Below are 16,025 nucleotides of genomic sequence, written 5' to 3' on the forward strand. Positions count from 1 at the left end.
CACCTGTTGATTGCTAGTACTAAACGACTGGGTTTCCGTGGTGGCTCGGTTAGTAAAGAATCCACCTGCAATGCAGGAGACCCCTGTTCTTCCAGTCCATTATTTCCATGAAGGTGGCAACTTTGGCTACTGAGGTCACCACTGTTCCCCCCAAGACCTTGCCGGATCACTGCAACATGATAGAAGCACTTAAAAAAAAAAAGTTAGGTGAATATACTGTCATGTCCAACACAACTGATAAAATACGAGCGCTGTAATTCTCATGCAAGCACTGTAGTTAAGCTGAGGACTGTTCCCTTACTGTACCCTGAAAAATACCTTGAATACAATATCTTTAAGTGATTACACCCCATAAAAGAATAAACCCCCCAAACTGTTTAATTCAGAAAAACATGGAATACAGGCTGATTAAAGCACTAACTTTATTTCTAACTTTTCGACCAATATCATTTGAAGAAAGAAAAAAAATAAAAACAAGGTACTATTGTAACACATCAAGAAATGACTTTATCCAAATGGAAGATATACTTAACATCAATTCATATATTAGTAACTTACACATTTATCACCAAATATGACATAAAACCACAAGAGTCTCTCGAGATTTCAACCAAACTTCTGGTTTACCGTATGTGTCACTTCCATGACTACCAACCACACATATAAAGAGACTAGGAGATATTTTATTGAAGATGATTTTCCAGAAAATTTACACAATTAATATGGCAAAGTATGTTAAATAAGGCACAGGCAACAAGGGGACCCTGAATTTACTCTGGAAAGGCTGCCTAAGGCACTACCAAAGTAGACAGCTGTAAATCCCTGATCTGACTTTAGATTTTTCTGATCTTAAAATTTTCAATTCCAAGCACAAGGTGACATGACCATGCTAATTGCTATTCTCTCAGTACAGGCAGATGTGAGAAATATTACATCCACCCAAGGTACAGTCACCCTCATATATGTTTGCAATATATCTGTTTGTATGAGATGTGAAAGTCAACTTGGCTATTTTTTTCTTTAAATGCATTTTAAGGACTTTAATGGCACTTGAATGAATGGTAGCACAATAGGGAAAAGAACTATTTTAATATAAAACAATACTAAATCAGCATGTGATGACATAAAATGTTGAAGCTATAAGAATTTTATAAATGATAATTTAGAAATTATAAATGCTTTTATTCAAAACTGCAAAAAGGTATCAATTCCCCTAATCTACTGGAATCACAGGTCTTCTGAATAATAGCACTTACTGATGAAGCAAATCAAGAATGAATAATATAAAATTAATTTTCAAAAGGGAACAATTCTGGTTAAAATCAGAATATAAAGTTATGAAGACCAAATCAATGACAGTGGTGACAGAACGCTGATTTGGCTGATGAAAGCAATGAATGCTTTTGACCAGCGGTCCCCAGGTACCCTGTGCAGACGACCGCGGTGCACCAGGATCGGGTTCAGGAGACTGAGGACGGGGCCCAGTGAGCCCTAGACCCCTGGACCCCACCCCAGCTTCAAACGAGAACCTCTACTCCTGTCTTCCAATACACTGAGCTCACATGCAAATGTTTCCTTTAAAGGACGCATATGTTCAAAAAAGAAAATTCTGAAAACCAAAGCAATATATACAGGCTGTTCCCCAGGACACAAAGAGAACTGAAAGTAGGACATCTTAGACAACAAAGGCTGCGAACTCCTGGAAGAGTCAGCAGTTTACTCCTCTCCTGACTGACGTCAAGATGGCTTGTCATCCAATGAGTCATACTGTAGGGTAACAGACGACTAGCTAAGTACCTTCAGGTTAACAACGCACGTCCAGAGGCCAGCTGGCTAGGTGGGAAAGCGTCAACTGCTCGCCTGGGGTGGGCACCCACGACGGCCAGCAGACCCCCTCTCCCTGACCTGGGCAACGAGCGGCTTCTGAGAAGCCAAAAGCTGTTCATGGCTGAGGCTCGCTTCCTTCAAACAGTTCAGGAAACACAAGACCCACGTGGTGGTGCATTTTCAGTGAGACCGGAAGGCACGTCGGCACAGGGTGCATCCACTTACGGATCTGTGACCGACATGCCATCCTCAGTATCCAGATGTCCAAGATGACCAGCCAGCATATGGACGTGCATAGTACTTGGCACACAGGTCCTCAGTAAAACCTTAATCTACTCTGAAAAGGTAATGTTTGCTAACTATTATATTCTAAAGTGTAAACATCAGGAAAAAAAAATACTAAAAAAAAAAAAAGCATGTTAAGTCCACTCTATCCTATGCAGCAGTTGGATATTTTTTATAAGTTATAATAGGTTTCTGCTTAATACCATACATTCTGGGCATAGGAAGCAGCATGTCATTAAAATGTAAAATAGGATTTTGATTAATAACCATTATCATGAGTTTTAAAAAATCAGAGTAAAAATGTCTTTAAAACTTAAAAAAAAAGGAGAAAATGTCTAAATGAATCTATACAAATGGAGAAATCAATGTATGCTTCCTTTGCAAGGAAAATATAAAGCTTGCCTTTTTTAATAAGTAAAGTCTTTCATTAACTAATAGAAAGTGGAATTCCGAATTTTTTACATGTTTGGTCCTTATAACTTTCCTGGACAAACCCAGTCCTACCCATTTTCACAAACTCCAGTTGAAATCATCTAATAATGCTGAGTCTAGGACAAGCTATCATTAATGCACATACAGAATCCCAAGTGTCACATACAATCAATGAAAAGGTCAAATCCAACCATGTTTAGAGTATTAAACAATTTATATGAAAGACCTAGGCAGGCAAATAAAATGGCTTACAGGAAGTTCCTTTTACTTGTGATTTTACATTTTTAAGAACTGAATATGTATGTGCCTTCCTTTCTAATTTGGGACTTCTCATGAAGTCTTAACGAGGATGCATTCTGTTTTGAACTGTGCATGTCTAAGTTGCAGCAAAACTCACACGCAGGTGAAGGTAGTTTCATCCCACAGAAAAGCATAAAATATAGTTCTAGATACAAATTCAGTATCATCTAATTTAAGAAACTCGTCATCTGGTGTGGACATCAGCTTATAAAACATTTATCACCTAGAGCAGAGCATAGCAACCTGTACATCACATTGCTCCAACAATTTCCCGTTCTTTCCATTGACAAACATTCAGAAACAGCATTTTCATCATATGAAAGCAAACAACAAGAACTTTTACTTTTCTCACACCGGTTTCTAATCCAAATAGCCTCACTGCAATTACTGTAAATCACTAGCAATCACTGAATTGATTGGGCAAAGACTAAGTTAGCACTTTCCTCCAAAAAAGTATAAAAAGAATGCTTTAAATAGACATACTCCATAGAGAACTAGGTTTGCATCGTAAATGGTGGGGTTTGCGAGAAGGGTGTAAGATGACAGATTCACGATTTGGGATGGAGAGAAATCTGTTGCTCCACACAGCTTTACAAAGGAATCCTGCGGGCACGGCCAGAGCGCCTCTCATTTAGCAGCCGGGTTGTTGGGAGGAAGGAGTTTGTATGTGTTGAAGTAGCCCACCACCTGCTGGGGGACCTCCGCCAAGACGCTTTGAGCAAGTGCTTCTTTCGGAGCCTTATGAACAGATAAAATCAAAGCAATTTTATTAGCAACCAAATTTTTAACTGGGATTTTGATAAAAGACTAGGAATTCCTCACCCACCAGGAAAAAGCAGTTAATTTCCAATTTCTAGGTTTGTATCTTGTCTCGAGAATAGTCCACGAAACATGCAATAAACCAATGTTACTCAGGAATGCCTTAGTAGGCTCACATTTAACAAGTCCTTTTTTGGTGCCTGCATTTTGGCATTTAATGATGTTGGTTCTTTTGCTTTTCAACTTTTAAATGTGGGTCTTTCATTCTCTGAGTATTAATTTTTTTAACTTTTTATTCTGAAATAATTACAAATAGTGCAGAGAGGTCACATGTACCCATTACCCAGTTTCCTCCAAAGGTAGCATCTTATGTAACTATAGTACAATAACAAAACTAGGAAACTAACATTGGTATGATTCTCAGAACTTACTCAGATTTCACCGATTTTACATGTACTCATTTGTGTATGTGTGTGTGTGTGTGCCTGTGTGTATACAGTTATATGTAATTTTATCATGGGGGTCTATCTGTATAACCACCATCATAATCAACATACAGAACAGTTTCACTACCACAAAGATCCCTAGCATTGCCACCTTTTTTAATATACACCCACCTCATTCCCTTCAACCCACTCCCACTCATACATTGGCTGGTGGGAATGTAAAGCTATGACATAATTTTACATAATTATGTAAATGACATGATTTACATTATATGACATTTTTGTCATATTCAGATTTCACCAGTCTGTGCATACACAGGTATATGTCATTTTATCATCAGGGTCTATCTGTATAACCATTATCACAATCAAGATACAGAACAGCTTCACTATCACAAAGATCCCTAACACTGCCACCTTTTGCATACACACCCACCTCATTCCCCTCTACCCACTCCCAAGCACACACTGGCTCGTGGGAGTGTAAAAGGACATAATTATGCCAGAAAAGCTTAGAAGTTTCTTTAATGACTAAAATGCAACAACCATATAACTCAGCAACTGCACTTACGGGTATTTATCCCAGAAAAATAAAAACTTATGTTCACACAACAATGTTTATAGCATCTTTGTGTGTGACAGATGAGAACTGGAAACAATTGAAGATGTCCTTTAATGGGTGAATGGTTAAGCTGGTATACCCATACCACAGAATACTACTCAGCAATAAAAAAGGAATATACTCAACAAGTGGGAAGACTCTTAAGAGAATTAAGCTGAGTGAAGAAAAAGCCAATGTCAAGGTTACACACTGTGTGATTCCATTTATATAGCATTCTTGAATGGCAAAAATATAGAAAGGAGGCCAGACTGGGGGTTGCCAGGGGTTAAGGAGGGAATGAAGGTGGCCAGGAAGTGGTGTGACTGTAAAAGGGCTACATGAGGAAGCCTGCCATGAGGGACCTGGATTCTATCAATGTCAGTATCCTGGTTGTGATTCTGGACCATAGTTTTACAAGATGTTACCATTAGAGTCGTCCGGGTAAAACAGTCTCCTAGAGATTTTTCATCAAATCAACTTCTAGTTTGGTAAATCCATCATATACTTACATAGTTTTTCTCTTGTTACATACATAAAGATAAAATATAGCTTAAAACAGCAGTCACAACAACATCGTTTTAAATAATTTATCATATGGACTATAAGAGGCACACAAGACTACAACCTGAAGAAAAAACCTGCCAAATCAAATCAAGGTTCTTCAAATGGAAAATTCACACACTCTACTAGCTCAGTGTTGAAGAATCTGCAGGAGACCCAGGTTTGATCCCTGGGTCAGGAAGATCCCCTAGAGGAGGAAAAGGCAACCCCACTCCAGTATTCTTGCCTGGAGAATCCCCTGGACCGAGGAGCCTGGTGGGCTGCAGACCATGGGGCTGCCAGGAGTGGGACCCAACTCAGCATATATGCACGGCAGCTCCAGACATCTGCCCGTAACTGCCGGGCCATGGACGGGCAGAGGCGTCTGTTCAAACGCCCGGGGGCGCGTGAGGAGCAGGGAGGCGTGGTACTCACGTTCTGGAACTGCCTGAAAGGCACAAACTGGACAATGTCCCTGACGGCCACTTCGCCCGACGGGGAGCGGAGGCTTCCACCATCACCATCTAGAAACTCCATGGCGCCAAAGTCCGCGCCTCCAACGCCAACAATGATGATGGACATGGGCAGCTTGGCAGCGTTAACAATAGCCTGTCTGGTCTCATTGAGGTCTGTGATCACGCCGTCAGTAATGATCAGGAGCACAAAATATTGCTGCCAAAAAAAGACAATGATGTCCGCTGAGCGAGCTGAGCTCCCCGAGAATAAAAGCAACGGTTAATGACGTCTCCCGCGGATGAGTCATTTCGTCGCTCATTTTCCTTGTCAGTCTCTACCCAGGATACCATCTACATGAAATCTTCTAAGATTGTCTGATGACAAGGAAATTAACTGATACAAAAACTGTAGGTTAATTAAAAGTTCGACAGACCACAGAAGAAGGGTGGCAAAAATACACAGAAGCAAAGATGAAACTCTCAGTTAGCACGGAAACTTTGATTTAACTGAAGGATCGGATATGTCAAAGTACCTATCAAGGTAGAGACTGGCAACAACTATATTCATAAAAGATCCAATATGGAAGTAGAATTGCTTATCAAGCTAAAATACGCTTTTGAACAAATGGATATGGTTCAGGGAAGGGCAGAAGGGAATCTTTCTCTCAATCCTGCCATCTCTGCTAAATCATTTCAGAGAGTGATAAAATGTGACATGAAGTTGTGACTCCATCTTTTGGGTCATTTACATCTGGAATGGAAAGAAGGATTATAATAGTAGCTATCAGGTGCTGAGTGTTTATGGTTTATCTCCTCACACTTTTTTCAATAACTGTATGAGGCAGTTATCCCTGCCTCACTTCTGAAGATACTGAAGCTGAATGAGGTTCGTTCTCCAGGGTCAAACAGGCATTTTGCAACAGCGACTGAAGTGGCAAGTCTCCTCAAGCCTTAACTTGCTAAGTCTACTTAAAAATAATTTTTTTTTTCAGAACCTACCCAGGAAAATTATTTCAAAAGATAGAGAACAAGCTCATTAAGTATAAAGGTTGTTCTGCTGTTCTCTTGTTTTTGACGATCACCGATTTAACAGATGTTACTCCCAAACCAAGGATGACACATCATCGCTTCGTGCCCCGTCTTTGCATCTTAACAGACCAGACAAACAGCAGAGTGGCCCTGGGACCAACTCCCACTCTATGCTCTCCCTGCCCCCTGGCAACAGGGCACTCACAGAAGCCGTCCGTTGCTGCGTGGCTGCAGCGGCAAATCTGGCCACGTGATTTATGATTGGAGAAAAATTAGTCGGTCCATAGAGTCTTATCTGAGGAAGGCAGGCCCGATATGCCTCTATGATGCCCTGGACTCCTAGATTAAAAAAGAAAAGCAGTATTAAAAACTCTCAAGCACAACTGTCTGCTATTCACCATAGTGGCTGGTTTAATTTATATACTAACATACAGTGCTTTAAAGAGTCAAAAGTTCCATATTTAGGAGTTCTCTAAAGTATATATTACAAAGCTCCATAGCGATGCTCCATCACACAGAAAAAAAAAAAACCTATAAACTTTACTCTCCCCCAGTAGAAGGCATTTGTTTCCACCTCAGCCAAATTATTCATTAGTCTACAGTAGGGCTGTTATACTGTTTAATTTTGATATGTTTTGAGAATGAGACTCTGAATAAAAAAGAGCCATGCAAAAGACGCTGCAACATACAACTGACGACAAGGAAAGAAAAAGTAAATGATAAAAAGGGAAAACATCTGCGTATGTGACCAGAGGCTCTACAAAAATGTCAGAGAGCTGTAAACTTAATGTCAATTCTAGCCCAGGGTTCATTCGATAACTTACAGATTAAGCATGGTCTAGTAGACTGTATTAATTGCAAATATTCACTTCCAGGCTGTTCACCACATTTTGCTGCAGAAACACTGCCGCGTGTGTTTGCGGGCCGCAGCTCAGGCCTGCGGCGTGGCTCCGCCCAGTGCAAGTGAAGCGAGGCCACAACCATGTCTAAGCAGATGCTTCAAGAATCGCTGCCGGTTTTTGCAGCTCTCTTGCTTTCCCCCCCTGCTATGGGAACAGCGTATTCCAGACTGCCTGAGACCCAGAATGAGTAGGAACAGGGGAGTGCAACCGTCTAGCCAAGAGGCGAGTGACTTGTCAAGTGAGGGAGACATAAATCACTGTCATTACCAATTAGTGAGACTTAGCCTGTTGATTACCGCGGCACAGCCTATCAAAAGCTGAGCAGCATTCCTGATTAAGGCCCTGCTGATGGATCTGCCCGTAATACACAACAGAGTGTCTGGGATGCAGGTAAGAGACTAGAAAGCCTGTAGAAATCCCCCCACAGCCCTTTGCTGAGAGTATCAAGAAAATCTTAAAAGACTTTTTAATGTCAACCAAAACAGGTGTCCTGCTTTTAAAATGTCCCATAGAACATACATTAATAAGGAGGAGCAGCGTATATTTGGTTTAAAAGCTTAATAAGATCAACACTCTCCACTTAGAATTTGAGTGCCAATAAACTCCTTAGGCACTTTGAATTTAAGAATAAGTGGTCATATGAACCGCCTTTGAGAATGTAACTAATTCATATACAGAGATGATTTTACATGCATAAGGTGAGGCTGTAACTAGTGGTTAGTCAGTCCAGTAGTAACAAAAATAATATTAATATAAGCCAGCAGCAGGATCTTTCTGTAATGATATATGCTATAGAAAAATTGAACCCACAACCAAAGCAACAGTAATATTTTCTCCCATTTCGATCATCTAGCCTGCTTTTCAATCTGAAGGTATACAAAGCTATTAAATGTTTTCATAAAAATATCAACAGCCTTCAATTCCTCAACTAAAACTGAATTATGCTAGTATCTTTCCACTGCATTAAAGGAACAACTGAGACATGTTTTTTTATGGGCAACTAAGTTCAGTGACTAAGAGAAGAGGATTAAACTTCCTTGTCTTAAAATAAAGTTGTATTTTTTCCGTGTGAAAAACTTCCTTTGTCTGAAACCTAAATGATTCTCTCTTTTGTCCAGACTAAACCGAAAGCAGAAAAGCTGCGCTTGGTGACAGCCCTAGACGGGCTCTTACTACTCACAGAGCGAATGAGCTTCTCAAACAAATCATCCCATGATCTGTCATCTGTATTTACTTGTGAAACATAAAATCTAATTACAACAAATTCTAAAAACTGTTCCAATTTCATCATAAGCATGAGGCACATTTTTTGAAAAGAAAAAGTTACTGGAAAAAAAAAAAAAGAAAGAATGGCTACTTATTGTGGGTATGAAGTGCCCATTCTATGAGCTGACTTCACTCTTTTGACAGTGTTCTTCGATTTACAGAAGTTTTAAATTTTAATTAGTCTAACGTATCTATTTTATTTTTGTTGCCTGTGCTTTTGGTATCATATTCAATAAATCATTGCCAAATCCAAAAAAAAAGAAAAATATTCCCATTTTCATATGGCTGGGGATAGGTCACTGGAGAAGGCAATGGCACCCCACTCCAGTGCTCTTGCCTGGAAAATCCCATGGATGGAGGAGCCTGGTGGGCTGCAGTCTGTGGGGTCTCTATGAGTCGGACACGACTGAGCGACTTCACTTTCATTTTTCACTCTCAACGCATTGGAGGAGGAAATGGCAACCCACTCCAGTGTTCTTGCCTGGAGAATCCCAGGGACGGGGGAGCCTGGTGGGCTGCCGTCTACGGGGTCGCACAGAGTCGGACACGACTGAAGCGACTTAGCAGCAGCAGCACAGATGGGTCACAACCACAGCCACTGAACGCGCAAAAAGGCACCCTGAATCAGTATGAAAAAAGAATTTTGCAGAAAAGGAGAAAATCCTAATACAAACTACTCCCAACAAAATATTCATGCTCTTCTACTTTATGAATATCATTTAAGAAGAGGGAAGAACATCCTCTTCTATTAGAATTCTATACATTTTCTAACTGTTAAAAGCACCCTTTGCAGAAAATCAGCTTAGCGTCTACAATTTTATGTCTCTGCCCCTACCTCTTTCCCTCCTCCAAACTGTTCAGTTTTATATTAACTTTGAGGGAGATTTGGCATTGGTCAATATGATAAAAAGGAAGAGGCACTGGGATATTTGAGAGATAAACAGAAAAGTAGAATCACAGAAATATTTGTGCCTGTTTTCTACACAAAGGAAAGCTATTCCTGGAGCTTAATTCTGTGCTTCTTTAGCCTACTTTCACCTCCTTACAGAAACTGTGTAACAAATAATTAGATGCTGGACACTTTCTTCATAGAAAGTTAACTGTTAATCTGAGAAAAACATCTGTATATTAAATGATTCATTTTATTGAAGGTTTATTTTTAAATCAACTTATATGTGAAAATAAAATGATTACTCTTATTGATCTATCATCAAGATTGAGAAATCTTTTGTTCTATTAGGCCTCTTAAGGTAGAAGAATTTAGCCTGCAGCCTTCATCATTACATTTGCCTTCTTAACATACTAGCCACCATACTACCCAAAGCAATCTATAGATTCAATGCCATCCCTATCAAGCTACCAATGGTATTTTTCACAGAACTAGAACAAAGAATTTCTCAATTTGTATGGAAATACAAAAAACCTCGAATAGCCAAAGTAATCTTGAGAAAGAAGAAGGGAACTGGAGGGATCAACCTGCCGGACTTCAGACTCTACTACAAAGCCACAGTCATCAAGACAGTATGGTACTGGCACAAAGACAGAAATATAGATCAATGGAACAGAATAGAAAGCCCAGAGATAAATCCACGAACCTATGGTCACCTTATCTTCGACAAAGGAGGCAAGGATATACAATGGAAAAAAGATAACCTCTTTAACAAGTGGTGCTGGGAAAACTGGTCAACCACCTGTAAAAGAATGAAACTAGAACACTTTCTAACACCATACACAAAAATAAACTCAAAATGGATTAAAGATCTAAATGTAAGACCAGAAACTATAGAACTCCTAGAGGAGAACATAGGCAAAACACTCTCCGACATAAATCACAGCAGGATCCTCTATGACCCACATCCCAGAATATTAGAAACAAAAGCAAAAATAAACAAATGGGACCTAATGAAACTTAAAAGCTTTTGCACAACAAAGGAAACTATAAGCAAGGTGAAAAGACAGCCCTCAGAATGGGAGAAAATAATAGCAAATGAAGCAACAGACAAAGGATTAATCTCAAAAATATACAAGCAACTCCTGCAGCTCAGTTCCAGAAAAATAAATGACCCAATCAAAAAATGGGCCAAAGATCTAAACAGACATTTCTCCAAAGAAGACATACAGATGGCTAACAAACACATGAAAAGATGCTCAACATCACTCATCATCAGAGAAATGCAAATCAAAACCACAATGAGGTACCATTACACATCAGTCAGGATGGCTGCTATCCAAAAGTCTACAAGCAATAAATGCTGGAGAGGGTGTGGAGAAAAGGGAACCCTCTTACACTGTTGGTGGGAATGCAAATTAGTACAGCCGCTATGGAGAACAGTGTGGAGATTTCTTAAAAAGCTGGAAATAGAACTGCCATATGACCCAGCAATCCCACTTCTGGTCATACACACCAAGGAAACCAGATCTGAAAGAGACACGTGCACCCCAATCTTCATCGCAGCACTCTTTATAATAGCCAGGACATGGAAGCAACCTAGATGCCCATCAGCAGAAGAATGGATGAGGAAGCTGTGGTACATATACACCATGGAATATTACTCAGCCATTAAAAAGAATTCATTTGAATCAGTTCTAATGAGATGGATGAAACTGGAGCCCATTATACAGAGCGAAGTAAGCCACAAAGATAAAGACCATTACAGTATACTAACGCATATCTATGGGATTTAGAAAGATGGTAATGATAACCCTATATGCAAAACAGAAAAAGAGACTCAGATGTATAGAACTGACTTGTGGACTCTGGGAGAAGGCGAGGGTGGGATGTTTCAAGAGAACAGCATCGAAACATGTATATTATCTAGGGTGGAACAGATCACCAGCCCAGGTTGGATGCATGAGACAAGTGCTCAGACCTGGTGCATTGGGAAGACCCAGAGGGATCGGGTGGAGAAGGAGGTGGGAGGGGGGATCGGGATGGGGAACACATGTAAATCCATGGCTGATTCATGTCAATGTATGACAAAAACCACTACAGTATTGTAAAGTAATTAGCCTCCAACTAATAAAAATAAATGAAAAAAAAAAAACATACTAAACACCAACTTGGTGTAAAATTCTACTTTACGTGATAGGAAATTCAATATGTCACAAAGAGAAACCCAGAAAGGAAATCTGAGGAGCTTTCAATCAGAGAGAAAAAACAACTGACAAAGACTCAGGAAGGCTTTCAGTTTAAAACTCACGTTGATTTTTAACTTACCATTACAGTAGGGATTGGACGGATTAAAGTTTATCGGAAATTCGTGAGAAACCTGTCAAAAGATGAAGCACTGATGAGGCTTGTTTTGCTTTCCTAGGAGGCAAACCTGACAATGAGAGTTCTTCCTACCTGCCACTGAGGTGGGACCTGTGCTCCAAAGCCAAAAGCTGGAAACATCTTATCACTAAAATGAAAATTTGAAAAAAGCAACAGGTCATTTTTATCTTTACCCATAATAAAACAACATGAGCTTACTTTTAAAACTTTCAAAATTTTAGAAAAATATGAAACTAAAACAAAGACTAGAACTAATGTTAATATTTGGAAACTCTCATCCTAAATATTTTTCTGTGCATTGAAGGAATTTAAAGTCTCTCTATATGTATTTATTAAGATGGACTTTATGGCTCAGGCAGTAAAGAGTCTGCCTGCAATGCAGGAGACCTGGATTCCATCCCTGGGTTGGGAAGATCCTCTGGAGGAGGAAATGGCAACCCACTCCAGAATTCTTGCCTGTAAAATTCCATGGGCAGAGGAGCCTGGCAGGCTACCATCCATGGGGTGGCAAAGAGTCAGACACAGCTGAGCAACTAATACTTAACACACTTCTACTTGTATACCGTTTATCATTTCACTAAATAAATATGTAAATAAATTAATAAAGCTTTAAAAAGCACAAGTTTTTCATTTGTCTACAAAAAATACTCATTTGGCAGCAAAACGCGACCTCAACTAACAAGAGGTTATTTATAGCCTTTATTTATATCACTTAATATGAATAAGATATCATATGTTTGACCACAGAAATATGGTACAAATGCCACATATCATAAAACTCTCCATTTCTGCAGCAAAATGTATGAATATCTGGCCCAGGGGCTTAGAGATAATTTGGACAGAATATACAACATCATGAGAGTGGCTGCCAAGTGATCCACTGTACGGAGATTCTCCCCCAACAGACAGATACCCAATGGCTTGCTATTACAGAACCGTGTAATGACGATACTAACCTTTATTCTAGCGGTTATCTTTTTTATATTAATTCTCAATGGTTCTTTTTGCACTGAGGATAGAACCTATGTCATAGATGTCACAATATTTTTCCCAGTTGATAGTCTGCCTTTAACTTTAAAAGAGCTTCCCTTTTCTAGTTATTAACATTAATGACTGTGAACACCCAAAGATTCTTTCATGATTGTTGCCTTTTCTGTCTTGCTTAAAGGCTGTCCTCACTGCAAGATTATAGACAATTCACATATATGTTCTCTTAGAACTTCCAAGCCTTGATATTGATATTAAATGTGTAATTCATCAGGAATGGCATGTGAAGCAAAAACTGCTTCACATGGATCCACCAGAACCCATCTCTCCCGCTTTAAGCCGGGATGCCCTGGGCCCCTAGCGACCACATTTGCTCGACCCCAGCCTCTCCGGGCTGGCAGTGGTCAGGGGGTTCTGGCCGGATGTGTGAGTGGAGGGGTTTGCAGCCACTCCGGAGTCGCACCCTCAGGGCGTCCTCAGTCCTTGTCCTCCCACTGGCTGGGGAGGGCGAGAACGCGGGCCCAGGGTGGAAGCCCTGAGAGGTAGCACTGAACTGCCTGTCGCTAGACGTGCAACAGGAACGAGGCACAAATCTCTATTCTGTCAAAATCATGTTGTGCTGGGGTGTCTATTTCAGCAGGTCTGTCCATAGTCTGTACAGAAGTATCCTAACACATACAAGCAGAGTCAGGGGTTGAAATCCAGTTCAGATCCAGCATGGTTTGACAGTTGTTACAACCCCATCCCCTCAAAATGCCATCGCTGTCAAGTGCTTAAATTCACAGACATTCTTGGGTCTATTTCAAGACTGCATGTTTCTACAGGTCATGTACTAGTTCCACACTCTGAATGTATACTTAACATTGTACACGTGAAACATACATAATGTTGCTGTGCTGAGCGTAGTCGCTCAGTCATGTCCGACTCTCTGCGACCCCATGGGCTTCTGTAGCCCACCAGGCTCCGCTGTCCAGGGGATTCTCCATGCCAGCATACTGGATGGAGTGGGTAGCCTTTCCCTTCTCCAGGGGATCTCTCCAACCCAGGGATGGAACCTGGGTCTCCCGCTTTGCAGGAGGATTCTTTACTGTCTGATTCATTTTACCCTCTAGAAAATTATAAGAATCACTTTGTCAAGGTTCTATTGAAATTTTGGTTAAAACTTACTAATCCCAGAGAGAAATGTTATATTTTCATTATTGTGACATCTACCTATCTAGAATTGTGGCGTATCTTTCCTTCTTTGTCCCTGGGTATAATTCTGTAGTTTCTAACTAAATATCATAGATCTTTTACTAAATTTATTCTCATTTTTATTGCATTATGAACTGTGATCTATTACCTACTACAGTTTCTTCAATTGGTTTTTGCTGGTTCATGAAAAATTGTTGATTTTTAACTTTATGTTGTATGTAACTGCCTTTTGAACTTTCACTACTTTCTAACATTTTTCACTTGATTCTCTCAGGTTTGAATTCATTCCTCATTTACGTATGGCGCTGTCTTGGCTGGTGCCTTTGTGAGAAGAGCTCTTTGACCATTTCTTGGTCTGATGAGGTTCTCTGCCTCTTTGAGCCAAGTTTGGTAATTTGTAGCTGTCTAAAAGAATCATCCTTCAACCTAGGTTTTTTCACTGAAATAGTATAATATTTTACCAAACATTATCATACAATGTTTAACGATTTTTTTCTGAATTTATGCTTATGATCTTTGCCTCATTACTAATATTCTACATGTTTTCTCTTTTTCTTGGGGGTCGGGGTCACCAAAGGTTTTCCTAAATTTTGTTGAACTTGCAAAGAATCATCTCTTCATTTAATGTGTTAACTTGGTGTGTGCAAGTCATTACTTTGTGTGTTTGGAGGAAGCAGAACACAGCAGAGTGGAGGGGACACGTCTCCGGAGCCAGACAGCCCGGGTGCAGTTCTGTGTCTGCCGTTACCAGCGGAGGGACCCTGGCCACGTGACTTTAGCTTCCTGCCTCAGGCTTCTCATCTGTAACATGAAGATGATGACACCACCTATCTCACAACCAAGCATGAGGATTAGGTGAATATCATATAGAAAGGATCTAAAAGTTTCCCTGACATAGAATAGCCAACATGTATATGGAATCTCCTACTATTACTGTATCTATATTTTTCTTTCTATCCTTGAATTTTATTTTGTTGAAAAGCTAGTTCATTTATATTCAATTCTTGTTTAAAAATAAAAGTGTCAGAAATCTTCCTTTATAAAGCTGAGACTGCCTAGGTACCTCAGTTGGTAGAGTATCAGGCTCTTAATTGGAGGGCCTAGGTTCAAGTCCCTGGAGATGCTTTAAAAAAAAAAAAATGAAATAAAGGGAGTTTCCTTGTGGTCCAGTGATTAGGACTTGATGCTTTCAGTGCTGTGGACTGGGGAACTAAGTTGTTACAGATCATAAACAGTCTTCTCATTACCCTTTATTTCTAGAGAGTCTGTTATTACGCTTTGATTTCCTCTTTGATCTAAGAACTACTTAAGGAGTTTTTTTTAATTTTCATGTGGCAAACTTTTTTTAGTTAACTTTTTGTTTTAACTTCCAGGAAGCAGTCTTAAACAGTAACCCTGTAAATTTACTGCTTTTTTTATCTAAGTCCCATTACAACTGTTACTTTGAAATTTTTATCATATTTCTAGCTATTTTCAATGGAAATACATTGATACTCTATTACTATGTCCATGTTTGTATTTTCATTTTGGGTTATATAAAAAAGTGTCTATAAAGTAATTTTTAAGTTACATTTAATGAGTTTTGCCTTAAATTCTATTAGGGTGGTACTGAAACTGCTATCCTTGCTTAGATTTTGTATAAGAATTTCATTTAGATGTCATAACAAAGTAATAAAAAACTCCATCAATATGTAAGGACTTTCATCATAAAATAATTGACAAAAACAA

At 39.6% G+C, this 16,025-nt stretch overlaps 1 protein-coding gene across 3 annotated transcripts in view; it reads right to left on the reverse strand.

Annotated features, from left to right (window-relative positions):
- Positions 1-405: 405 nt before the first annotated feature.
- CPNE3 (copine 3) overlaps positions 406-16,025 on the reverse strand; it is a 47,969-nt gene continuing 32,349 nt past the window's right edge. For all 3 annotated transcript variants that reach the window (XM_070477433.1, XM_070477434.1, XM_070477435.1), the window contains 5 exons: positions 12,189-12,243; positions 12,060-12,111; positions 6,880-7,013; positions 5,626-5,862; positions 406-3,582 (listed from right to left, as the gene is read on the reverse strand). In XM_070477433.1, coding sequence (XP_070333534.1) covers positions 3,472-3,582; positions 5,626-5,862; positions 6,880-7,013; positions 12,060-12,111; positions 12,189-12,243 — 589 coding nt within the window. In that variant the 3' untranslated portion in view covers positions 406-3,471. The remainder of the gene's footprint in view (positions 3,583-5,625; positions 5,863-6,879; positions 7,014-12,059; positions 12,112-12,188; positions 12,244-16,025) is intronic.

The sequence above is a fragment of the Odocoileus virginianus genome, chromosome 15 (genome assembly GCF_023699985.2).
Source record: "Odocoileus virginianus isolate 20LAN1187 ecotype Illinois chromosome 15, Ovbor_1.2, whole genome shotgun sequence".
Classification (NCBI taxonomy): domain Eukaryota; kingdom Metazoa; phylum Chordata; class Mammalia; order Artiodactyla; family Cervidae; genus Odocoileus; species Odocoileus virginianus.